Source organism: Anoplopoma fimbria, chromosome 3, assembly GCF_027596085.1.
Source record: "Anoplopoma fimbria isolate UVic2021 breed Golden Eagle Sablefish chromosome 3, Afim_UVic_2022, whole genome shotgun sequence".
NCBI classification, from domain to species: Eukaryota; Metazoa; Chordata; class Actinopteri; order Perciformes; family Anoplopomatidae; genus Anoplopoma; species Anoplopoma fimbria.
The window spans coordinates 5,552,658-5,578,617 of record NC_072451.1 but is presented as its reverse complement, the minus strand read 5'-3'; the positions used below and the strand labels follow the sequence as shown (position 1 = coordinate 5,578,617).

At 36.3% G+C, this 25,960-nt stretch overlaps 1 protein-coding gene across 7 annotated transcripts; it reads left to right on the top strand.

The window, feature by feature from the left end:
* Positions 1 to 984: 984 nt before the first annotated feature.
* LOC129111019 (uncharacterized) lies at positions 985 to 25,170 on the top strand. 7 transcript variants are annotated; one of them, XM_054623327.1, is made up of 49 exons: positions 985 to 1,074; positions 4,013 to 4,065; positions 4,217 to 4,243; positions 4,387 to 4,455; positions 4,957 to 5,004; positions 5,264 to 5,317; positions 5,772 to 5,816; positions 5,941 to 5,982; positions 6,080 to 6,145; positions 7,262 to 7,333; positions 7,433 to 7,483; positions 8,645 to 8,749; positions 9,108 to 9,179; positions 9,259 to 9,312; positions 9,854 to 9,922; positions 10,016 to 10,084; positions 10,205 to 10,270; positions 10,395 to 10,457; positions 10,563 to 10,634; positions 10,792 to 10,860; positions 11,489 to 11,563; positions 11,987 to 12,046; positions 12,253 to 12,309; positions 12,390 to 12,458; positions 12,766 to 12,837; positions 13,308 to 13,358; positions 13,446 to 13,517; positions 13,916 to 13,975; positions 14,090 to 14,164; positions 14,252 to 14,317; positions 14,397 to 14,465; positions 14,558 to 14,629; positions 14,859 to 14,924; positions 15,769 to 15,840; positions 16,479 to 16,544; positions 16,829 to 16,897; positions 16,986 to 17,051; positions 17,150 to 17,221; positions 17,385 to 17,438; positions 17,848 to 17,919; positions 18,015 to 18,071; positions 18,286 to 18,357; positions 18,581 to 18,643; positions 18,859 to 18,921; positions 19,796 to 19,870; positions 19,997 to 20,039; positions 20,220 to 20,271; positions 20,847 to 21,261; positions 22,109 to 25,170. In XM_054623327.1, the coding sequence occupies exons 2-49, from the start codon at positions 4,018 to 4,020 to the stop codon at positions 23,810 to 23,812; spliced, it is 5,040 nt and encodes a 1,679-aa protein (XP_054479302.1). In that variant the 5' UTR covers positions 985 to 1,074; positions 4,013 to 4,017; the 3' UTR covers positions 23,813 to 25,170. The 7 variants fall into 7 exon arrangements, with proteins under 7 accessions (XP_054479302.1, XP_054479308.1, XP_054479315.1 ...); XM_054623333.1 differs by lacking the exon at positions 985 to 1,074 and adding an exon at positions 1,105 to 1,172; XM_054623340.1 differs by lacking the exon at positions 985 to 1,074 and adding an exon at positions 2,774 to 2,831.
* The last annotated feature ends 790 nt before the right edge of the window (positions 25,171 to 25,960 follow it).

The following is a 25,960-nucleotide window of genomic DNA, read 5'->3' as shown; positions in this document are numbered from 1 at the left end:
CATCTGTTGCTTTGTGAAGTCTAAATTCATTTTTCTGACTGTTGTTTGAGTTGGAATTTGCTCATTTAATAACCCAGTTAAACTTGCTTGTCAAAGTCACCTTCAACACTGTTTACTTTTTGTAATTTCCATTACGAATGGAAATGGATGTCTGATAGCTGCAAATCTCCCAGCATTTCTGTCACCCTTTATATTTTGGCATTATAAGGAATGTATATACTTTAATCTTGTGGAATCATAGTTTATATATGAGATTGGGTTAGATTCATGCTGCCACACAGACGGGTAGATTCAAGTCAGCATAAGTACCATTTGGCGTTTTCTCCAAATAGAAATGTAGTGGAAACCACACCCAACCAGTACATAGCTACACTGTGCTGGGTGGGCTTTGGAGCACACCTGAACAGTGACATCACAGTGTACTGACCACACCCTGGTGTATGCTTCTGCATCACTACAGATGGGCAAAAGCAGAAGATGAAATTAAACTGTTTTAAGTTAACAAATACTATAAAATCAAAACCTCAAACTCAGGTGCCGCTTTACTATTTCTCCTGATTATCTTTGAGATATTTCTGCTCCTTAATTGGAGTCCACCTGTGGTACATTTAAATGAATGGACTGGATTTGGTAAGGAGCACACCTGTTTATATGACTCATGGCTACCAATGCATATGAGAGCAAAACCCAAGCCAAGATGTCTGAATAATTTCTAAATGCACTAAACAGTTCATATATGTGGAGGTATAATATTTTCAGAACAGGTAAATTAACAAAAAATGATGACTTATAATAAAATATGGTTATTATTTCACAATGTGTCTGTGTTTGGACTATTTTTAGACCTCAGGTACTGTCAAGTTTAGGGGTTTTCCTTTTAAGTTGTTGACACCTGTGAAACTAATGAGTCAGAGTCACGCCGGCTTTGGGAAAAAAGCATTTCATTCACTCCCACAGACACAGGTAGACCTCAAACAGGCCACGCCCCACTCCCAGGTGAGTCGGCAGCCATCACAAAGCCAGAAGGGAGAAAAAGGTTTCACATCTTGCATCTTCTCTGACTGCAAACAACAGGTGAGACTTTTATCTTCCATCTTTGGAACAGCTTTCAGAAGGAGATTGTGTGACTGAGCTCCTTATGTTTGGCTGGTAACTGCTTAATTATGCAACAGGTGAGTTCATTGTGTGGTTTTGAGGCACAGAAGCTCTCTGGGCGTTTTCCAGTTTGTTTAAGATGCTTTGTTCGACCTGTAACTGATGTTGCCTTTGGGTGTTGTCGGAAACATTTGGATTACTACATGCACCGGTAAATACTCTTGAGAAACATGGGAACATGAGATGTACAGGTGGAGCGTTCATGAATAGTTGTAATGTAAAGGTGGGGAGGATGAAAGCTGCAACTACTAGGGATGTTGATATTATTGTTTTGCATTTTATGTAGGCAAAATACACACTATTACATGCTTTTAAAAAAATAAAAAAAAATGCATTTTGTGTGTATTATTGCATATCTTGTCTTCACATTTGCATTGCAAATGGTTTGAAATATTTCCGTATGAAACAGAATGTAGACACCAGAGCTGGTTATTCAAATTGTATCGATACCATACACATGTTTTTTTGTTACTGAAACTAGAATGAGGTCTTTCTTTTTGCTATTTACTTCTATCTAGTATTAATCACATCTTCAAACAGGCTGGTTTAATTTAATAAAATAGGCCCATTTCTCAAATATCACTGTTTAAATAAAACTGCAAACCACCTTTTATGTTATTTTAACCAAAGATGCATGTAAGAAATCTATTTAAGCAGAACTGTTATCTAAAATTTGAACAAATAATAAAATGGCATAAAATAGGATAGGATTTTAATAATCTCAAATGAGATATATATATATATATATATATATATATATATGTATGTATGTATGATATTATTAAAATTTATGTATTTTATGTATTATGTATATATATATGTATATATATAGGTGTATATATATATGTATGTATGTATATATATATATATGTATGTATGTATGTATGTATATATATATATATGTATATATATATATATATGTATATATATATATATATATGTGTATATATGTGTATATATATATATATATGTATATATATATATATATATATGTGCTCAATGTGTGTATAATGAATGTGTGCATTAAATACATAAAATTATATATATAATATGTGTACATGAATAAATGTGCATAAATAATGTGTATGCTCAATGTTGATTGTATATTGTATAATAAAAAGGAATGTACATATTAAATATATATAACAAAAAATGCTACATGAATAAATGTGCATAAATAATAAATATTAAATAAATAAATGAACAAATTTGTACCTTTAACAAATGACAAATTATTGGAATAAATTACAACAAATTAAAGTATAATGATATGTATCATGACAGAATATTTTTTTCTTACACAACACCTACCTGGCCTTTGCCAATTTTGAATAATAGGTTTCCATACTCCAGTAAAAAGCACTTTTTCTTATTCTCCAGTGTCTCAAAGTAATATTTTTTTCTAGAAATACGTGATAAAAGTGGTAAATGCTCGAGCAATACCAATGAGGACCTAACATGTAGGAGAATGTATTACATGAATACTGTCATTTCGGAGTTTTTTTAGAGGAGCTCTTGAACGCCTCATGCGTGCAGATGTTGTTGTGCGGGTGTGGTGAAGTCTTCAAAACTCCTGGAATGTCGCGACAGTGAAGGCGCAGTTAAAGCTCACTGCTTTGATCATATCTGTTAAAAAACTCAATGCGAAGTTTCTCTGAACTGTCTTCAAATACTCGGTAGGTGAAAACCTGATTTAGTTTTTAATAGTTTAATAGTTTGGTCCGTTTATGTGACGAGATGTGTAATTCCCTGTTTTAGGAAATGTGATTATAGAAACATTAGTACTTCTCCAAATGAATCATGCAGTAAGTGACCACTGCACCACTGTATTTCCTCCTGTTCACTTAAATGTATTCATATTACTACAGCTTTTTTTGTAGGGCTGCGAATTAATGATTGTGTTCTCGCTTGAATGATAAATTATTTATTTAAAAAATGTCTTACAATAAAACTAAAACTTCCCAAAATGACATATTTAAATGTCTAGTGTCGTCTAACCAGAAAGTCAAATATATTATTCAAGAACAGTTGGCAACTTGTGTGTGTTTTAATGGGGTTTGCCTGACAGTGGAGTTTTGTGAGACAATACTTGTTAGTTTTGCTTAATCAGGATATTTATTTGATAATAAAATCCCAAATTATACCTCATATTTAATACAGCAACTGACCTACATTTCTATGCATTTAACCACTAAAGCTTCTCAGTAAAAAACAGCAGACTTTTGACGGTAGAGAAATCACAGGTGTTGCTAATTACACTAATGATGGCCCTGTTTCATTTAGGTGAACCAGTTTTATTGTGCATACTCATTCTAAACAAGCTTTAAGTCTGAAGTTCCCTCACACTAAATGGGTGACAAAAAGCAGTGTATACTAAAAAACCCAAATGCAAACTAAAAGATGCTTTATTTTGTTGATGCACGGCAATGTCCCAATATGCAATGCACAAAGAAAATGGAGGAGCTGAGCCACTCACAGCTGCAAAACATTACAAGGAACTGTGGATGATGATGAGAGAGCTCAAGCAAGATCTTGGAAAAAGTAAAACAAGCTTCTTTTTCCAATCGCTGGAGCCAAGTCTAATATATCAGAGCCTTCATAAAAGTCAGACGTTGATGTGAAACTCAAATAATACTGACAAAAAACACAGCATCTGGTAGCTATCAATGTTTTTAAATTCACATGTGCTTTTCCTGTTGCCGCATGCCACAAGGCATGTTGTGAAGAACAGTGGAAGTTGGTGACAGTGATTGTCTCTTACTTCCATCTTGGCATTTCAAAGAGGCATTTAAAGTAGGAAACACAAACCTGTTATTATTCCTGTTTACACTTTATCTGTCTGTGTCACTCCTAACAGGCAGAATGGAGGCGTGCATGATCAAGCCAGAGGTCAAGAAGAAACCTAAACCGGTGAGAAAATTTACATCCAAAAACAAAAACCCAGAACTAATGCGCAATACAGTCTGAATACTTTCCAATACCGATTGTAGAGTTTATAAAATCCTACAGTATAACATATACTATATAGTAAACACTCAAGTTTTCTTATCTGTGTTCACAGCCTAAACCTCCCCCAAAGCCTACAGAGGTACTGTTAAAAACCTAAAGCTTTGATCAGCTATGTGACAAAGTTAATCATGTGTTTGCTTTAGCGTTTTGTGCTGTGACATCAGTAGCATTTTTAAATTTGACTTCAGGATGGCTTCACACCTCAATAAACTTTCTTTACAGTTTAAAAGAAATGATCCAGAGAGGCAGGAGAAGCCGACTCCTCTGGTGCCTCAACGACCTACTGACGCTGTAAGTCCAGCATTCACAGACCAGAAGTGTTTCTTTGTAGGTCATTTATCTTTGATGTGATGTAGCCTCTATCATATAGTTGTTTGTATCCCAGAGTTTATCGTCTACTGAGCATGTGTGGTAGGCGGAAGTTTCTTTAACATGTGGTAACATTTTAGTAAATGAATTAGTTTTGGTTCCAGTGGAGATCTTTTTTCCACTCTGTGAGGAGGAAAACTGCGGGTTAAACCATAAAATCTATATTATTTTGGTAACACAAAATAGCCACTTTTAAATACATTCAATACTGATACAAGCTGTCTTCTATTAAGAGAACCACAATATCAGAACTGACATAAACCCTAAAAACGTATTAAAAGTAAATAATAATATGCAGTATCAGTGTTTTTCACACAAAGTTATGATATATTTTACAAGAGTCACAAAAGAAAGAAGGTAGGAAATGAAGAGCTTTTATTTGTGAACAGACTTTTTAAAAACAGATTTATGTTTCCTTTGCAGGAACTGAGTCAGACGCAATACCGAACGAAAAGAGCAGCAGACAATGAAGTATTTACTGTCTATCTCAGGGGTATTTTTGTAAATGCTGTTATTTATGTTTTACTTGATAGAGGGGCAGAGATAAATTAAAGATGATGATGATATACGTGTCAAAGGCCTTCATACATAACCATTCTTATAATTACTATGTTTAGTTTAACCAATAATCTGCTTACTGTTGCCCTCATACACTTTGTGCATTGTTGTCCAGATAGTCCGATACCATTTGAAAATAATGTGTTTTATCATCTTTTCCCATCTGTATCAGGCTAATGGGAACATGATACAAACTCCTGTGGTTCCACCCAGACCCACAGAAAAGGTACATTATACCCTAATACTCCTCTCTATATATATATATATATATATATATATATATATATATATATATATATATATATATATATATATATATATATAGATAGATAGATAGATAGATAGATAGATAGATAGATAGATAGATAGATAGATAGATAGATAGATAGATATAGTGATACTCATCAAAGCAGTCAGAATTCAATTCAACTTCCACACAGGAAATGTTTCTCATGTTTAAAGCTAAGCACAGAGCCAATAATGGAGTACTGTGTGAACATGGTTGTTATAAAATATTTCTATTTGAAATAATAGTAAATCTGCAACCTGTTTTGCAGTCTGTGTGAGTCTTTAGTGTGAGAGCAGCTTACAGTTAAGAATAGACGTAAAAGGTGTCATGTTTCTGTCCTGTTATAAATATATTTTGTTATTGTTCCCTTCTGGACTTTTTGTGTGTGCAGGAACTTAAAGCCTCAACCAGACACAGCCAACACAGGAGGATACAGGTAAAGACACACACACACACACACACACACACACACACACACACACACACACACACGCCCTTTCATGTTCCTCCTTAGTTGTTTTTATAAATTTCTGAATCCGTGTCCTTCCTCTTCTCATTAGAGCCAATCCAAAGTTCCCAATGATGAGGTAGACTTTAAACAGGTATTACAGCTATATAGTCATTAACTAGCAGCTCTGACCTAATTCATGAATAGATTATACAATGTCTTCCTCTTTATTATCATGTGCTTTGTTGTAGAGTGAGCAGTCTTTCAAGACTGGAATGTTTCGTTGGAGCCAAAAAGAGAAAACGCCTTCGTTCACTGTAAGAAATGCACTGTACATTACTTATCAGACAGAATGGCAGTCAAGTATAGTCTATTATTTATTTTTTTGCTCATGATATTGTACAGGTTTATTGCTTCACTGTAAAGCTTACATTTTTGAGCAAAGTAATGTACTGCTGTGAACGGAGGCCGCAGCAAAATGTATTTAGCTACCTAAAGGAAAGGCCCACTTAATAAAAATCACTGTCAGTTTAAATGTCTGCTATATTTGAAATATTTTCACAGCTTTGGCTTAGAGTTAGACAGCCCTTTCTGACCTGGAACTGAAGCCATTATATATGTCATCTTCAAAGACAAAATGCTCATTTGACAAAACAGTCATTTTTCTTCTACTGCTGCCTTGATTGGTTAGTTTTTGTGTAATTGTGTTTCTTTTGGTGTTTTCAAGTTTTAGTTTGGATTCAACAAAGTCACTTAATAACGAAGGATGGATGGCAGCGGTACACCAGCAATTTCCGTGTTCTGCAGAGTAAAATGACTGTTTTTGTAAGAGGAATAGATGGATATTTTGGCTTCAGTTCCCCATCGAAAAGGGCTGTCTTTCTATCGCTTCAAATAAAAGTAAATATAGTAAATTATATCATGAACACTCACCAAATACAAGCAAGAGGCTTTGTTCAAAACATCAGTTTAAACCCAATTTCAATCCCTGAAATCCTATTGGCCTATTTTTACCTCTTGCAATTAGGTACATAAAAATGTAAATATAAAGATATACATATAAATCGAATAGAAATATATGAAATTAATATGCACATGAAATGTATAAAAAAAGAATACACCTTCTCCGTTGAACAGGTTACTGTCAAGCAGGTGTGTTTGGGTGTGTACTTGCATGAAACATAACTGTGTGTTTAGACATACAGTGGGTGTGTATCACCGTGTATAAGCTGCTGTTCATGAGTCAATGTTGTACAGTGAGTTGTTCAATGAAAGAGTCTCATTATTAACAAAAAGGAGAAAAAGAACACATGAAGCATAACCTTGTATGATGGGATAAACATGATGTACATAAAACTATGAATTGTTTTAGAGCTGTGATCAAAATATATAAAGCAGAACAAGTTTTTTACTGATTTTTCTTTCCTCCTCAGAGTTACGTAATCGATAATGAGGAGGACAAAACTGTCGATGTCCCAGCCAAACAGGCTCCAGGCAGCAAAACGGTATGTGTGTGTGTGTGTGTGTGTGTGTGTGTGTGTGTGTTCTTTCTTTCCACTGTTGACGTCATCTGCTGGTTTCTGACATGTGAATGTGCCTGACAGGGCGGTCTGAAAGGAGTCATGAGAGGCTTGCAAATCAAGTCGTCACCGAAGGTACGAAGCACCGTCTGGTGTGGTGTTTTCTGTTAGAGGTGGCTGCAGTATCGGGTTGTACAGTGGTGACTTTTAAGTCCTGTTGCTTCTCTGGTGGTGGTGGTGTTGATGGTGGTGGGGACCTAATTTATTTATTTTAATGGAACCTGGATTGATTTGATTTTGAAAGATGTATTAAAATGATTTTTCTGTGGTTAAAAACAAATGCTCAGACTTCCCGGATGAATCCTTGTGAATGATTAGATCATTTATTTATTTATTTTTCTGAGGGCTCAGCTTAGTGTTTACTTCATGGCATATAGATTATCTGACTGTCAGGTGCCCTTTAGGCGCCGAACATGAACTGTAACGTCCATGTTTTGCATCAAGACTGGGACCTTTGTTGCATGATGGCCTGTCAAAAAAAAAAATCTGATTGTGTGATATATGGACATGACCTTGATCATTTTGGCTGACCTTGAAAGTCCCTGTTGTGTTTACGTGCGTTTTTAGATAACATGATGCTAGAATAAACAGAAGGTTTTCCCTACCATTATAAGACTTGGGCATTGTGCAGACATTGCACATTTTTGTTAACAAAGACTGGTGTTATTTATTGTTTTCGTTGTGTGCTTATATTTTTCATTTATTTAGGATATTTTAATATTTTCCAATTCCAATATCTGAAGAAATAAAAGTGAATTGCTCTTTGAAGGGGTTTACTTGCATTAATATAATATTATCATCATCTTAGTGGCATAAAATGGTCTTACAATGAAAATAATATTCTTTATTGCAATTATTTCTGGGAAGATATAACAACATTTGTTATCTTGGCAGGCCTAGTTGCACGTCATACCTCATTTCTCTTTGGCCTCACTTCCTGTCATCTCTGCTGTCGACTCACTAATAAAGACATAAATTGCCATCCTATGTCCAACCATAACATATTTTTTTAATAAAGCTGCTGTAAATATTGATGGTTAGGTGAAGTCCAAGTGGTTAGAAAAGGGTTTTTAATCTCACCGATGTAAATTTTGAGAAAGGAATAGGACAATCTTTTTTTTATATATATATTTAAGCACATAGTTTAAATTCTAGCGTCCTCTGTTGTCTGACTATATTAATTTTAAAAAATCAGGAGTATCATTTTGTGCTAAAGATGGTTGACTCTTCTTTAAGGCCAGCAGAGAGCCGAGTCCAGATCCCAGCACGGAGGAAGCCGACTCAGAAAAGGAACAATCTTCAGAAAAAAACAAGCAGGAAAAGAATGCAGAACCCAAACAGGTGAGAGATTAACTACATCATTTGACTGGCTCTTATGTTAACAAACCAGTTCTGCTTCTGTTTTTTCCATTAAAAACAAATATTTAATCAGTCACTGTTGTAATACTTAAGTGAAAGAGAACAATGAAGTCGAACTTATTCAATACTCAAATGATAGCCACCATGTACACTTCCAGTTAATGAATAACTCAGAAATGTGTTGTTAACACTTTGGAAGCCACATAGTAATATTATTTCCGTTGTTTTTAAATGTCAGCAGGCAGTCAAGGGAAGACAGTATTCAACAATGCCAATTTTTGTTAAAGGAAACCTTAAAGGCAGCTTGTCATTAAAAGAAATGTCTCAACCTTTTATTCAGGACATCGGAGGTCTGATTGCTGGAATGTTCCGGAAAACACCCAAAGAGAAATCCTCGTCTCCTGCTGTGACGGTAACATCAACTCCTCCGCTCGTTTTCTGATCATAAACTTACCTTTTTTTTGCTCATTGTTTTGCCATTTCATCGCCAGGTCAGCAAGGCAGACAGTGATCCTGAAGATGCAGCAGAAGAAGAAGAAGATGAGGTAGGTCTTGTTTTAATGGATTTACAGAGAATATATTCAGTGTACGGGCGAATCCACATAGAAATCCTCTGCTGCACTAGTGAAGCATAATCTCAACAGACAATTGTTTAAATCTCACAGTGGTATCTTTAACGATGAATCAAGGCCCCTGGTGTTACTATATTTCTGATTTCATATAGGTAGATTTCCCCCACCTTCTACAGTAAGCAAGGAAATAAAGTCTGAGAAAAAACTTCCTCTACTTTTTTTATATAGAGTCGAAAAGTTTCCTGTTCTGACAGAAATCTGTCTCAACATCCTCCCACTGTAATGAAATTATTTGAAAGATCCGATCTGAATAAACCTCTGTGTTCACACATCACAGTCAGGCGTTGAAAATGTTTGATTTTTATTAATAAAATCAGAAAATATTTTACTGAACTTGGGAACAAATGCATTCTTTTTTCTGATGTTTTTGTGCCGTGTACTGATTTTGGGGTGGGTGTATGTTCTTTTTTGTGTATCTGTATTTGTATTATTCAAATTGTTACATTTTCTACAGGAGAAGGGAGGCTTCTTTTCTGGCATCCTTAAAAAATCCCATAAAACAACAGATGAGCCACCTGCACAGGTGAGCAACAAAAATACTCCTTAAAATATAACTGGAAAACAGTTTTTTGTCCGTGTTTTTTCACTTTTCTGTTATATCTAATTGGTGTTTCAGGACAATCTCAGTGTTCATAGTGAACTGTCCGCCAGCAGCGACAGTCTGTCTGAAAACGGCAACAAAAAGGTGAGCAGCTTTGTGATAGAATAGATAAAGTTATCTGTAATTACAGTGTACACACAGACTAGAAGATTGTCCTGCAATATGGCCCCTCATTGACCTGAAAGTTTCTTATGTCTATATCAGGAAAAAGGAGGAATATTCAGCGGGATGTTCAAGAAGAAACCAACAGAAGCTGCTCAAACCAACGAGGTGATGTAGCTGAAAAAAACGATATCATATGCAACTCAATTCAAACAAAGACCAAAAACATCTTATCATTAGTTTAATCCAGTGGCCTGATAATTATATTGAATCTGTTAATTTTTCCTTTTAGGACCAACTGATTCTACATGATGATCTATCAGACAGTAATGACAACCTGTCTGAAAACTCAAAGGTGAGCTCAGAAGTGTTCATCTGGGAAGTGACTGTATTTTTAACTATAGCGTTATCATTATTTGACATCACTTGCGGTGTAAATTAATTGGTCTGGTGTCAACAGGAAAAAGGAGGACTTTTCAGCGGGATCCTCCGAAAGTCTCTCAAGATTCCTGCAGAGGGAACACCTGAGCAGGTAACTGAAATGTTCAGATGCTTCCTTCCTGTTGCACAAACAGGGTGCAACTCGTTACTAACAGTGTGTATCATTGTCGGGGGTCTTCACCTGTTCGAAATGTATTCATTTGTCAAACCGCTGAGACATTTGAACTGTTTTTATGTCTTTGTTTCAGGATAAAGAGTCGCTGCAAACAGAGCCAAACGACAATAATGAGACTTTATCCGAGAACAACACCACTAAAGTAAGAGACTGTATGAAAGGTTTTAGGATTGGGAGTGTGGGCTGAGTCCTATACTTGCTTTTATTTGAACTCTTCCGCTACACATAGAAAAACAGTGCAACACCCCAACTCAACACATATTTCAAGTCTAATGTGTAAATGGAATAGCATTTACATTAAGAGCAGAATTAGGAATTGCCAAAATGTTTGAAACATAACAAATGGTGCTTTCTTTTTACCATTTGTGTAGTGTTTCCAGTTGCACTCTATTTTTTTAACCAGGTCAAAAACATTATGCATTCTTCAGAAATAATGTTTAATCCCTTTTAACTATAAAGATATTCAAGAAACTGCCAGCTACAAATGAATAAAGAAATGTGATATTTGTTCTCTGCATATGGTGAAAGGCACCCTTATGGTCCAGAGACGCAAACAAAAGACATTTTTAGATGCAACTGTTTTAATGAAGCTGTTAATCACTCCTTTTTTACAGTTAATCTTGCAAGAAAAAAAAAATAAATAAATATATATACACATGTTTTTCTTCTGTTCTCAGTACACACGTTAGATGATTAAACTTTTTTAGCCCAATTATTCTCACAATGAAACAAGAAAAAGGTGTTCACAATGATTTTTTTTCTTCACGTAGCAGGAGAAAGGAGGCATTTTCGGTGGAATATTCAAGAAATCTCCCAAACTGTCTGAGGGCCCCCGACTTGAGGAGGTAAAACCTTTACGCACTTAACAGTGCTTTGAATCTTATGAATTTTGGGTTCATTATTTGGCATCGTCATTGAACAGACTGTCATAATTTGTATATTGTATAAACAGTCAAAAATAGTCCACAATGACTGGCTGTTCTCATCTGCAAATTTCCCCGCTGCGGGACTAATAAAGGATTATCTTATCTTATCTCAAATCCTCTGACAAATATAACCTTTAATCATCATCTATCATTTACAGATTTCACGTAACAGTTGTAATAAGAAATCTAAATTACTGACCAGCTGCTTGTAGACCATTAGCAGATTTTTGCATCACATGTAAACATGTGCCTCTGATTCCCCGCAGTAACCTGTTTTGGTTAGTGTAATATGTTTCCTTATTCATGTTCGCACAGGTTGAGTAACATTTTTGTCTCATTCAGGGTGCAGAGGTGTTAAACAGTGAGCTCTCTGCCAGCACGGACAGCCTGTTAGAGAACAAGGTGAGTCTTCATCACTGAACTTACAGATCCTCCACGTGCACACACTGAAACTACATGAGTCACCGTGTAGTCACCGCCAACGTGTAAGCTAAAGTACATGCAGCTCCAAAGCATACAGAAGATGGACGATAAGAAATGCTCGTAATTCTGAAATTAAAGAAAATAAGTCGTCAGTTTGCTTTAACATGATTTCTGCTTCCATGTAGGAGAAAGGAGGTTTGTTCAGTGGACTCCTCAGAAAGACTCCTAAAACAACTGGAGAGGTACAGCTTTCTTATTATTATTTTTTTTAAAAAGCAGCTCAGCAGTGCTCTGTTTCTGACAGTTTTATTTCTTATCTCAGGAGAATCTATCGGCCCAGAAAGATCTTTCCGCCAGCAATGACAGTCTGTCTGAAGTTGCCAACACGAAGGTCAGTTCGGTGGTAAAAATTCTCTGGCATCAGTTATTCACCTTGAGCTTCAGGAAACTGTGGCATTTTTCACTATTCTAGACCAAAAGATGAATCGATTAATTGAGATAAGATATGCATATATATTAAAATTGATGTTTTGATATTTATATAGCTTACTTTTTAGATATATTTTTTCACATGTCTTTCAGATTGTAGTTGTATGCAATGCCTTTTCATGTATTTTTTTTAATTGACCCATATATTCTATGTCTGGAGGAGGGAATGTGAATATGAAGTATATCAAAAAATGTCTCTTGTGTTTCAGGAGAAAGGAAGTGCTTTCAGTGGACTATTCAAGAAGTCAGCCAGACTTGCTGACAGTCCGCCAACAGAGGAAGTAAGAAGTCTTATTCAAAGATACATCTGTTTGCTTTCTCCTCATATATATTTCATAAAAGTGTAATCATAATATTGGGATGTTGTTAGAGGTGGGCTCTATTTCAGTGGCAGACTATTGAGAACTATTTTTATCCTGAATATTTACATGTGAAAAAATAATGTACTCCACTGATTTACCATTACTCTCACATATTACTTCCTTGTCAAAATCGGGCACCTTCATTACCCACAATGCAACTCGGCCTCCATCAGTTCAGTCAGGGTTCGGGTAGAATATAATGTTTGTAGCGCCTCAAGCAGAGATGAATAGCTACAGAGGTCTGGTAACCTCACTTCTTTCCAACTCCATCCCTCCATATTTTTAAATTTTCAAACTAGTAGTCCTCAGAACCAACTGACACTGACATATTTTTGACATATGCAGAAGTACACCCCCAGAATGTTCTGATTGTTTAAATCTTTTGTCAGGAAACACAAGACGATGAACTCCGAGGCAACACTGAAGCTCTCATCACCAAGGTTTATTTATTTATCTAATATCATTTTTAAAAGATTCCTAAATAACTTCCCTTTAAGAGAGAGCACTCATTGTCTGTATGTTTTTAGGAAAAAGGAGGAATATTTAGTGGAATATTCAAGAAACCTCCTAAACCTGCAGAAGCTGCTCAACCTGAAGAGGTAAAAGTGACATGTTTCAACTGTTTCAATGAAATCAAACTTAAAAGGTAGGGTTAGTAATCATAATTAATTGAGTAATTTAAGTTCTCATTACATTCTGATAGAAATCAATAATCAAATGCACTGAGGAAAAAATAGAATAAAAACCGTTATCCGTGACTATCGCAGGATTATAATAAGTCTCTCCAATAATTTAACATGGCAAGGTTTTAGGTTTTTAATCTAGTGTGATTTTTTTCAGGTTTCTCAAGATTTCCAACCCTAGCTTTATCTTCATATCTCTATTTTCAACATTTAAGGGATACTAGGAAGTCTTTTTTGACATTATTAATCTGCGTTTATTTAGTATTCCCACGTAACATTTATTTTCTACCTCAACTTTTTAAACCTTTTTATAGGACGAGTCTCCTGACAGCGATCTCTCAACCAGCACCGAGAATTTATCTGAAAACAAACAGGTCAGTGAGATAAAATCAAAGATGATTAATGACTTTTCAACAAAACAGAAGTAAGATTTGTAAATACTTTAACTACTTCAACAAATACTTTTTGTTTCTTGTGTATTTCTTTAGGAGAAGGGTGGAAGGTTGTTCAGCGGACTCCTCAAAAAGACTCCCAAAACGTCTAGAGAAAGGACGGAGTCACCGGTGAGTGTTACCTGAACATGCAATGAGTTTCTAAACCTGCAACACGTTTTGACGGGTTTAATAAAAACATACATTTCTGTATTTCAGGAACGAGAAGCTCAGAAAGAGCTGTCGACCAGCAACAACGACCTGGCTGAGAACAACACCACTAAGGTGAGAATATAATGCATCAAACGCAAACTTAAAGATGTCTTCAGAGGAAGCCTTCACTGACAACCACATTGTTTTTCAGGAGAAAAATATTTTTAGCAACATGTTTAAGAAGCCACAGAAACCAGCAGAGGGCGCTGCAGCAGACAAGGTACTATAATTTGATTAATTCAGTCTTTATATTTCCCTCTTCTGGAGAAAAGAGTAGTTATTTATATTTGCTGTTTTCTGGTTTGAATTCAGGATCTGGAGGTGAACACAAAAAAACAGTTGTCTGGTAGCTGTGAGAATCTGTCTGACACCAACGTCCCAAAGGTACTTCAGTTGTATCCGTCTCACAGAGGCTGATCTTGTCATGTCAACATTAACTGAAACCTGATCAGATTGTATGAGATGATATCTTTGTGTTTTTTCTCTCCTGCATTTAGCTTTATTCAAATTTGCATGTAAAAAAAATACTTTTTACTTTTTCTGTTAGTCCTGTTTTTTCGTTTGTGTCTGAAAACTTTCATTTGAAATAAATAACCAAAATTTGTGTTCTTAGGAGAAAAAAGGTGGCCTGGCGGGTATCTTCAAAAGATCAGCCAGTATTGACGACCTGTTTGACGAGGTCAGTGTCAAACACTCACAGCGTTATCCTCCCTGCAGTTAAAGGCATCTCTTAGGAGACATCATCGTTACACATGACGATAATGTTACTTTGATAAGATTAAGATTGCAAAGTCACAAGTTACCTACAGAATCTACAGAACGTTATAAGACATTACCACTTGATCTTTTCATGGTGTTCTGAAATGAATGCAGTGGTGGAAGGTAACCAAGTACATTACACTACTTTTGTACTTCTACTCCTTAATTATTTTACTTTTTACTCCACTACATTTATCTGACAGCTATAGTTACTTTTCGGGTCAAGATTTTACGTGTTAAACAGCTCAGTATAAAAATAATATTAATTCTTATTAATTAAACTACATAAAAGTATGTATTATGTAATTATAGTACAGTATATATATATTATGTAGTTATAGTAGTACTACAGTAGTTGAAATTATCTCTAGGTTGACAACATCAACACACTGAGGGAGGTCATTTGGCATAAGGAGAACTTTTACTGTTGATACTTAAAGTACATTTTGAGTTGGCAAGAGTTTTTTTTAAAAAAAAAATTATTGCAGGACTTTTACTTGTGACAAAGTATTTTTTACTGTGATATTACTGAGTTAAAGATCACAATACTACTGCTGAAAGGTAGAAAACAAATTCACTGTATGCTTTGAAACATTGTTGGATATCATGGAAAGTAAATTGGTCAGACTTTTTTCAAGCCTCCTTTTTCACTCCTCACCAGCCAATTGAGAGAAGATCAACAACAGCATGTCCCAAATGAAACTATTGAAACACTTGTATAATTTTTAGTTAAAAACTCAACTGCTACTCTTTTCACTCATCAGGAGAAAGGCGGTCTTTTCAGTGGACTGATTAAGAAAACCCCCAAAGCGTCTGGAGACGAGGCCGCTGCGGAGGTGAGTGTGTGACTAGATACACCGTGTGTGGAGACTCTTTTAGAGTGCTGCATGACATATTTCTTTAGGCCAGCATGGAGGTTTGCATGGCATTGGTTTTCTCAAGAAAAAGCCAATGAGATTTTTACCATTATTATTGGATTATTGCAGAAAATAAGCTCTGTTGCAAACACAAGTTTATTGTACTAACATCTTTTGTACGGCAAAATAAACTTCACAAATGAACACCTCTTTTTTGATTTTCGAAGTGTGAAATCAGCAGAAGTAAAACGCTAATGTTACAAATGTTACAACTTCACCACGGTTGCATAACCGTAAGTATACACAAGGAGGCTGTAAAGGAAGAAGAGTCGGTGTGATGACGTCTTAGTTGGCCACTTTTTAGAAACTGCCTTTTTTTTAAGACACAAAAAAGCTTCAAAAAGCTTCTAAACTGTAAAACAAAACTTTTAAATCTCTCAAGCTTGTGTTAACCAAAGACCTTATTTCAGGCGTCTAACCAAAAAAACATAAAAAAAATAACTGACTTTGAGATGAGGGCACTTGGAGTGCAAAGATTATAACTTACTTCCGGGTTTTAGGACTCATTCCTGCAGCACTATATTGTATATATTTATAACGTCCGTTTCTTTTTCCAGGACAAAGACGACCAGAAGGAGCTGTCAGCAAGTAATGACAATCTGTTTGAAAACAGCAACACAAAGGTACTGTGATGAGAAATGTTGGTCTTTGAACCAAAAAAGGATTGTCAGCACTATTGCATATTAACAAATGTTAATTAAAATGCACTTAAATATGCAGTTCCTCATGTATTGAGCATTTTAAGCTTGTTTAGGTTTGTTATTTTTTGTATTCAAATTAAAAATGTAAAATGCTAGTACTGTTTTGTTTTTAATTTAATATTTACTATGACACATTACAGATAAACCTGATGTACTTTTTACTGTCACTCATAAAGATTGTGTCTGTGTCTAATGCCCGTTTTCAGGAGAAAAGTATTTTCAGTGGCATGTTCAAAAAGACTCAGAAACCAGCAGAGGGGACTACAACAGATGAGGTACAGTAAGGACTCTTCCACATTAAAGTTTACATTATATCAAACCATTTGACTTTCCTTTTATATTTATGTGTATTTATGTGTTCAGGAAACAAATGAGGATAAGACGTTATCTGCCAGTTGTGAAAATCTATTAGAAGCAAACACATCAAAGGTACAAATGTTTGACGATCACAATCTCAGCTTGTTTTTTTTTTTTTTTCTGCTCTTATTTATTTCAATATCAATGTGTTAATGTTTCTTATGTTTCAGGAGAAGACTGGAGGACTTTCAGGGATCTTCAAAAAGTCTCCTAAACCAGCTCCGCGCTCGATGGTTACTAAGGTAACGAAATATACGTTTGTTTTTTCCATGGCGAAGTCTATGATTACCGTTATTAAGTTGTCTGTGAACATTTTTAAGATAATCATATTGGGGTAAAATCACCTTCAACGAGTTAAAACAAACAAGATTGCCTATAAAACAAATTTCTCTTCCTTTTTTCCAGGATCCTCTCAATGAGTTGTCCGCCAGCTGCGACAGCCTCGTTGAAACGGAAGAGGTGAGAGCTACTCCAAGTTTTTAGATGCACTCGGCAACTTGTTGAGCAACACTGATACTGTAGGAAGCTTTGCCAAAGTATTTCAATGAAAATATTTTTTTGCCAGCAAAAAGTTCAATAGTTTTGAGTGGATGTCCACACTCTGAACACAAAGCTCAGGTTGAAAGATAAAAACATCAAATCTAGAGAAAGGAAAGCTCTGCACACCAACGTTCTTTTAACTTTTTTTAATATATTTAAGCCAAGCCAAGCTTTCCTCTTTCATGAGGACACATTTGTATCCTTGCTCTACGTTCCCTTCCATCAAACGTTTACAGTAAATATATTTTAAAATTATTATTGTTTTATAACGACAACCTGTCTCAAAAGTTTCAGTGATAATAATGTATTTTTTTATTCTATTTTAAAGGATAACCCTTCAGCACTTGGTAAAATGTCAACCAGTAACGACGATCTCTCTGAAGCTACAATCGCCCCAAAAGTGAGCCTTGGTGTAGAGTGTATTATTCTGTTTTATCATACCAGCATATTTTCGCCTTTTTGTGACTTAAAGTTAATTCTTTTTTTTTTAAACAGGAGAAAAAAGTAGGGTTTGGTAATATGTTCAAGAAGACGCCCAAAATACAACAACAGGTACGTTATCGCCATAGATAGCATGAAATCTGTTTTAAAACGCACTCGTTTGAGTCGTACAATCCGTAGTCGAGGAGGTTGTCAATGAAACAAGGGTTGAAACTTTAAATGCTACTAACAAGTAAATACAAAGAGCAAGTTAGATGATCTTTATAAACTCCTGGATTATGTGTCTGTCCAGCTGTTAAGCAACTATCTCTGTCTTCATTTGCAGGACAGTGAGGACATAAAGGAACCAGAAGGAGGCGGGCTGAGACGCAGGAGAACCATCAAGAAGAAAAAACGAGTGAGTTGTTATTGTTCGCTTTAAAGAAACGTCCAGAGACGTGACAGAAAGTCGCAGAAGCAAGAGGCAAGGTGTATTTCAACAGCCATACTTCTGTTTTTAGTGGTTTATCTTAATACAGTAATAACACCTTAATGGTGACAGGAGCTTCATTATTTTGTCTCTGTTGTTAAATATATTTTGTCATTGACAAACTCTTCTTTGCTTGTTTTGTTTTTTTCAGGTTGTGTCATTCAGAGTCAAGAAAACTCTTCCCAAATTACCCAAACTTAATCTAACTTCTCAGGTATGTATACATCTTAAGTTAATTTAAAGTTGTATTTTTTTGGAATAATTTTTTTTGACACAAATACATATTTTGTATTTAACATTAACCATACTTACATATAAGTATGGTTCGTCCTCTTTTTAATTCATATTTCCTTTATGTGTTTGCTGGATGTATTATTAATGAGTGGTACATTTCTTCTTAATGACATTATTTGTTGCTTCTTCCTCCAGAGTTCAGAAATGATGCCTATTATTGAGGAGACATATGAGCTGCAGGAGCTGAAGCCAGCACAGGTCAGCATAATGATATTATAAGATATGTGTCTATAATTGTGTTTTTGAAGATTCAGAAAAAAACACTTCATTGAAAAAATGTTCAATGTGTTAAAATGGAAGTAAATAAAAGTAGACTTGTAGCTCTACATTTGTTAAGTAAGTAAAGTATATTTAGTAAAGCATCTTTCATGAAAACAAGATCACAATTCCTTTCCAAGAATAAAACGATTGAAAATAATATCTTAAAACAGTAAAAACAATCTAAAATATGAACAACAGACCCTAAAGACACTCACAATTAATAAACACTAGACATCATAAGGTGAAACAGAGGCCAGTTCAAATAATTGCATAGCTGACACAATAAAAATGTTAAAAATACCATATAGTAATAAAACATATTTTACAAACATAACATCATATCATGTTTATCATGCAATGACAAGTGAGAATCTGCAAGTTAAATTATTAATGCAAATCTCAGTGCTGCAGCCAGGACAGAAGAAGTATGATAATTACAGTATGTCTTAATAGTATTATGTCTATTTTTAATAATATTACCGGTAGTGTGATACAGTTGTAATCTTATATAATTGCATCATGTAAAGTGGTAATCAGCGAGTTAGTAGCTTTGTTTAGAGATGTCACAAGACAAAGTGATGAAAAGCAACAACAAAAAAAGTTAGTGTGTCTGACCGTGTAAACGGGGGAAAAATGAAACCCTGCTGTATGTCCACAATATCTAACCATAAAGATATTACCGGTGAGAATCGATGTACGTGTGATGCTAACTGACATACACAGGGAATGACCGTGAGAGTGATTACGCAAAGAAACCCTTTTAAACTGAATTCTGTGTCACTAAGTTGTATTGTTGTGTTTGTTTTTCCAGGAGAGCCACGTGGAGGTCCAGCCTGTTGAGATGGCTCCTTATCCTACTGGAGAAAACACCCTCACAGCTGAGCAGGTGAGTTTTAGGGCTAGAGAGAGCTCACAAAGAAATATATGTACATAGGCATTATTAGACTGTCATGAATTACAAGTATTCTCTATATGTATATACTTTTTTATTGACAAAGGTCTCTGTTTTCAGGAAATTGATGAAGATTTGATGGACTGGTGGAACACAGTCAAAGGTCAGTATGAAGATGTGTTCATGTTATTTGTTTTGACTGTTTATGTTTGTTTCATCACTCAACCAGGAGAATTACCTCTCACACACACACACACACACACAAAGTCATAAAAATACAAAACTCCGTTTTCTATATTTGCACCATGTACTAATTGATTTTGTTCCTACTGCCGTTTTTTAGGTTGGGCAGAGTGGAACGAGACGTCTCATTTCCAGGACGATGATGGCCAAATGTAAGCGCAGTTTCTTTCCTTTAATAACTTTTCACTCAGATTTAGCCAGATTATATTATTTCGCTTTCTGAGGATTTTTATAGGGTAGGGTTATGGTTTGATCTCTATTTCCTTAAATAGGATCTTTGACAGATCTGTAGTAAAGGGTGACAGAGAAGTTGACTTTTACTCCTGTCACATCCTACTCCTTCTTTTGACTTTTTCCCTGTCCCGTCACTCTCACGTTATGAATATTGAAATTGACTCCCATCCAGCAGGAATCCCACAGGAATTTATGTGACCCACAGGATTGTAACAGCAACGTCTTTATAGCTAGCTACAGTAGCCAGGAAGCTTGTTAACCATTCTGGGTAACAATCAATTTTAGTAGAAACTTAACTCTGTTACATTTGCCAACATTTGATGCCAAATGGTAAATGTTTTTAAAAGCCAAAGCTTTGTCCACCCACCAATTTCATTTTGGACAAATGCACACACATTTTTTTGTCTTAGACCTACAAGCCTTAAACTTTAGACTGATCAAATACACCATCTGGTGAGTTTCAAGCCTTCACAGCTCTCCTGTGTCTCTCCAGGGCGATGGAGCAGGCAGCTGATCGTGTCTACATGGCTGCCCGTCTGTTTGTGCGTCTTTTCAACCAGCGGGGGGCGTCCTTACAGCATCGCATCCTCGAGCTTTTGGCTCTGGCCGACGCTGCGGATGAATTCCACAAAAAAACTGTGAAAGCCGCCGTAGGTGGAGGGGTGGCCAGTGTCGCAGGCAGCATAGCCACAATCACAGGGCTCATTCTGGCGCCTTTCACCTTTGGTGCCTCGATTATTGTCACGGCGGTGGGGATCGGCGTGGCGACGGCGGGCAGCATCACTTCAGCGACAGCCAATATCACCGACACGGTTCACTCCAACATGGACCGTAAGAAGCTGGAGAAGATGATCCAGGGCTACCAGGAGGAGATCAAAGACATCAGGGAGTGTTTGGAGTTTGTGCAGGTGAGGAAATGTTTTATTTCAGTTTGTTCTTGAAATACAATATGCAGATATTGTATAAGTGAGTAAGTCAGCCAGTGTAATAAAAATAAATGTCTGTATGGCTATTTAGAAACTGTCGCAGTGTGAAGGTTATTATATGACAAAAATCCAGTGTTTATCAAGCTCTGTATTATAGCTTTGTTAGCTAGCTACCTAGACAGGAAGATAGTTTAGTTAGCTAGTGAATTTACTTTTATTCAATGTATATCACAACAGTAATGGAATTGCATAACAAACATGTGTTGGATGAAGGTAGGCTTTGTCTAGCAGAGTAGATATACACTGACACAGCATGGTAATAACATTTTTATGTTGTTTATTGGGATCTCAATTCCCAATATTTTCCAGAAATTCTCTCCACCATCTGACCCTTTTTTCAGGAAAACAACCTGTTGACATCCTTGAGTTTTAAGCACCTTATTAAAACTTTCTTATGACTATTTGAGATATTATCCAGCCTAAATAATCAGACTTGGCTTTTTCACCTGCAGGGCTTTCTTCCATTTACTTCTAAAATGATTCTGTATGGTTGGAACTGTTGTTTCCAACTTCAAAGATTGGCTATATAACATTATCTGACAAATATGAGAATATAATCTGAATATTAGAATATACTTTATCCACAGTTTCTTTTTAAATAAATCTTAAATATATGGCGAGATTGTCTGGGAAAAGAATGCCGGGAAGCAATAAAATTACGAGACAACCATCAAGATTAATATTGCCCCTAGAAATGTATTTATTTAAAAAAAGATCACCTTCGGAGACATTTTTAACCATCTTTTTTTTGTCTCTTTGCCTCTTGTAGGCAGGTATGGACACCCTGCAGGATTGGGACTTTGAAAAATACTCAGAGAGCGCCGCCAAAAAGGCCATGAACCACAACTTGAAGCATGTGATGAAGGAAGGCGGCCGTGCCGGAAAAGCCCTGATGATCAACACAGATAAGCTCATCAGCACTGTGCAGGTTTTAGGTGCTGCAGGCGGCGTCGCCAAAGCTGCCCAGGCCATCAGCGTCACCACAGGGGTCATGTCGGCGCTCTTCCTGGCTCTGGACGTTTTCTTCCTCGCCAAAGACTCCCACGAGCTCCGCAAGGGCGCCAAAACTAAGTTCGCCACCAAGATCAGGGACGTGTGTAAAGAACTTCAAGACGGCCTCCTGGAGCTGAACAAGGTGAAGACGCAGCTGCAGAAGACCATGGACGGCATCGAGGTGGAGGAGTACGAGGAGATTCAGGAGGTGGAGGAGGAAGTTGAAGACGATTTTGAGTCGGATCCAAAGAAGCTGGCGGAGCTGGAGCAGGAGCTGGACCTCCTGGAGAAGAAACTGGACATGAAGGTTGAGGAGGAGCAGAAGAAGGGAAAAGAGAGTGAGAAGGACATTTTAAAAATTAAGAGCCTGAAGGAAAAAGGTGAGCCAGAGGAAAAGGACAAAAAGGAGATGGAGGAGAATATGGGAGAAAAGGATACTAAGACAGAGGGAAAGAAAGAAAGTAAGAAGGGAAAAGGTGAATCAGAGATTACTGTTAAAGAAAAAGTGCAGAAAAATGAGACTGTCGAAGAAGCTAAAAAGCAAGTTTTAAAAGAACAACCTCAGAAAGGAAAGAAGGTCAAAGAAACTGAGAACCGAATTACAGCAGGACAAGAAAAGCAGGAGAGCAAGCGTGACCAGGCAACAGAAGACAATGCTACAAATAAAAAGACTGAAATTGGGAAAAAACACGAGGAAGTTCTAAACAGATCAGGTGATTCAAAACGAGAGGAACGAAGTGGAAAAACATCTACTGAGTCGGTAAAGACAGAGAGAGAAAGCAAAAGGAGCAGCAGAGAGGATGAGAGCGAGATGAAGCCTGAATGGAGATCGATGAATAAAGACTCCGAGGCAGAAATTGTGAGTGTGGGGAGGCACAGCAGCAGGAGCGACAAAGGTCGACCCCACAGGAGTGAACAAGGGAGCAAACATGAAACGAAAGAAATCGAAAAGGAAATAAGCAGCAGCAGAGACAGAAAGCAAAGTGACCGGACGCAGAGCTCGAGGAGGACAGAGGAGGAGACAAGAGTGAAGGACGGGAGAGCTGAGATGACAAAAGGTAGAGAGGAGAGGAAAGAAGGAAGAGACTCAGATAGAGGGACGAAAAGGGAAGATCATGGAACAATCGAAGACGGGAGGAAGAAGTCTCATCGAAGTCAAGAAACACCGACGACGAGGGAGAACTCGGAGAGAGAGTGGACGAGCAGACGGGAGGAATCTGACTCACAGAGGAGTCACCACAGGAGGGGAACGGCGCCACACGGTGACCACAGAGAGAGAGCAGAGGAGAAACAAGGGAGCAGGATTGAGAGCGCGAGGAGGAAGTTTGAGAGAGCAGAAGGCAAGGAAGAGGAGGAGAGGGGTAAGAGGAAAGAGGACGGAGAGAGGAGAGGAAGTAACAGAGACAAAGAGCATGAACACGGCCATGGAAGATCTCGACCTAGATCCAAGGTGCTGCTGGAAGACGGCCTCAATATTTAGTTTGATAGAAGTTATTTGTGGCATTTTTTTTATATGAATTCACATCATCACATTAAAGGTTAGGTTTGGATTGTTTAAAGTCCAACAGAAACTGACAAGGATTTTTTGCTGGCTCGGCTATCAAGAATAATGTTTTTCAGATTTCCTCAGAACTAAATGTAAACTAAAGTAGAAGATGAGTTTTTAGATCTCCATCTCTCGTTTAACTGTGAATAGCAGGAGAACTTTGTATCAAAAACCTGGCCAGTTTTTAGCAACGTTTAGACCGTAGTCTAATGAGAAACTTGGATGATTACATTAAATTGAAATCATTGAATTGCTTTCAACTTCTTCAGGGGATTATGAAAGAAAAAGGTAGTGGACTGCTCGGTTAATTCATCCTGAAGAAGAATTTAGCTTAACTGTAATACTCTCATTTTACATTTTGGCATGTTAATTATAATATACACAAATGTCCAAACCGATTATTTTAATCGTGAGTGAAAACGGTTTCCGTTTCAAAAGTTTTCGGTTTACTGAAGAGAATAAATGAGGTAATGTGATGATGATCTCTTTTTAACTGGAGTTTTTTGTTTTGTTTAAAACGCGTCCAAAATTTGTAGGGGGCGATAAGTTGCATTTATCGACTTCTGCATCAGTGTCTTTTTGGATACTACCACTACAGTTCGCCTGACTCAGACATTTTAAAATGTTACACATGTACATACAGAAGGAGTTTCATAATCTGTCTTTTTTGCTGCTGAAAGCTGAAACTCTAATTGTTTTTATTTTTTTTCCCAAAGCATTTGTAAATTAATCTGTAGAGCGGATTTCCCGCAAAATCTGACCTGGATGCAAATGATGTCAATTACAGTGCAGATGCTGCTAATATTATGTTAATGACACTTTTTGATGTTGTGATGAACCTAAAACATTTAAATATATATATAAATATTGGTCTCTGTTACTTTCTATAGTTCTGGTGTTTCAGGGTTAAACTAGACACTTTTTTTTCCAAGTCCATATTGTGCCTTTTTTTTAATTTTATTTCACTTTAAGAACCAATATGAGTTCTGAACAGGAGAAAAACAGGATTTTTTTTCATTGGGTTGTTATATTTCAGGTAATACAAAAACACTAAGGAACATTTCCTGTTGTTTTTCTTAAAATTACCTGTTAAAGACAAATTCAGTTCAGTCAGTGCACTTTAACCAGGCCTTGCCTTTTTTGTGTCAAGTTTAATGTTTTATGTCATTTTTTTTATGTTTCTGGAATATTGCAGAGCAGTGGTCCACTTTGTTTATATTTATCACTGGTGACTGCTTTTGTCTCATATTTTATATGTTCACTGTATTTTATTTTTATGGGCAAATGTATTATTTCCTATGGTGCTGGTTTCTTAATGAACAAATAAATTATTAGTTACTGGAATGTGATGCTTTTTTGGCTTTTTGGATTTTGAACGACACTTCTTATTTTCTACTCTCTTCTGCTCTTCACTCAACTGAACAAAGAAGCTATTTGCTTCTAAAGTTGACCACAATTTAAACTATTTGATTAAATGAGTCAACAAACTCACATGTACATTAAAGTATATTAACACTTGATTTTAACATTATTTATCTATGCAAAATATAAAAAAAGAACTGTCCGGTTTTCAGACTTTCAGAAGAGATGCATGAAATAATTTTTGTGGGGCTTTCGGTTATAACAGGTGATCACCACTGGGGAGTAGAAGAGAGTTGATTAAAGGTCTAAAACTGGTAGTTTCATCAAGTACGGTTATTCTCAACACCTCTGTAGTTGCCAGGGGGAACATGGAAAAACAGTTGAGTAACTCAAGTAATTTGACAAAATAGAAATTACGATTTGATTTATACAAAAAGTTGTTACATCTGAACTTTACATGTTGTGTACTGAGAAAACACTTTTTCAATTCAATTCAGTTTATTTTGTATAGCCCAAATTACAAATTTGCATCAGAGGGCTTTACAATATGTACACATGCGACATCCTCTGTCCCGGAACCCTCACATCGGCACAGGAAAAACTCAAATGATTCGTACAATCACAGTAGTAAGCAGAGTAGCGAAGGAAAATATTACGACTACTTATAAGAGCAGCAATGACTATAGTGGAATTAAAATAATGATATAGGGAATAGTATTA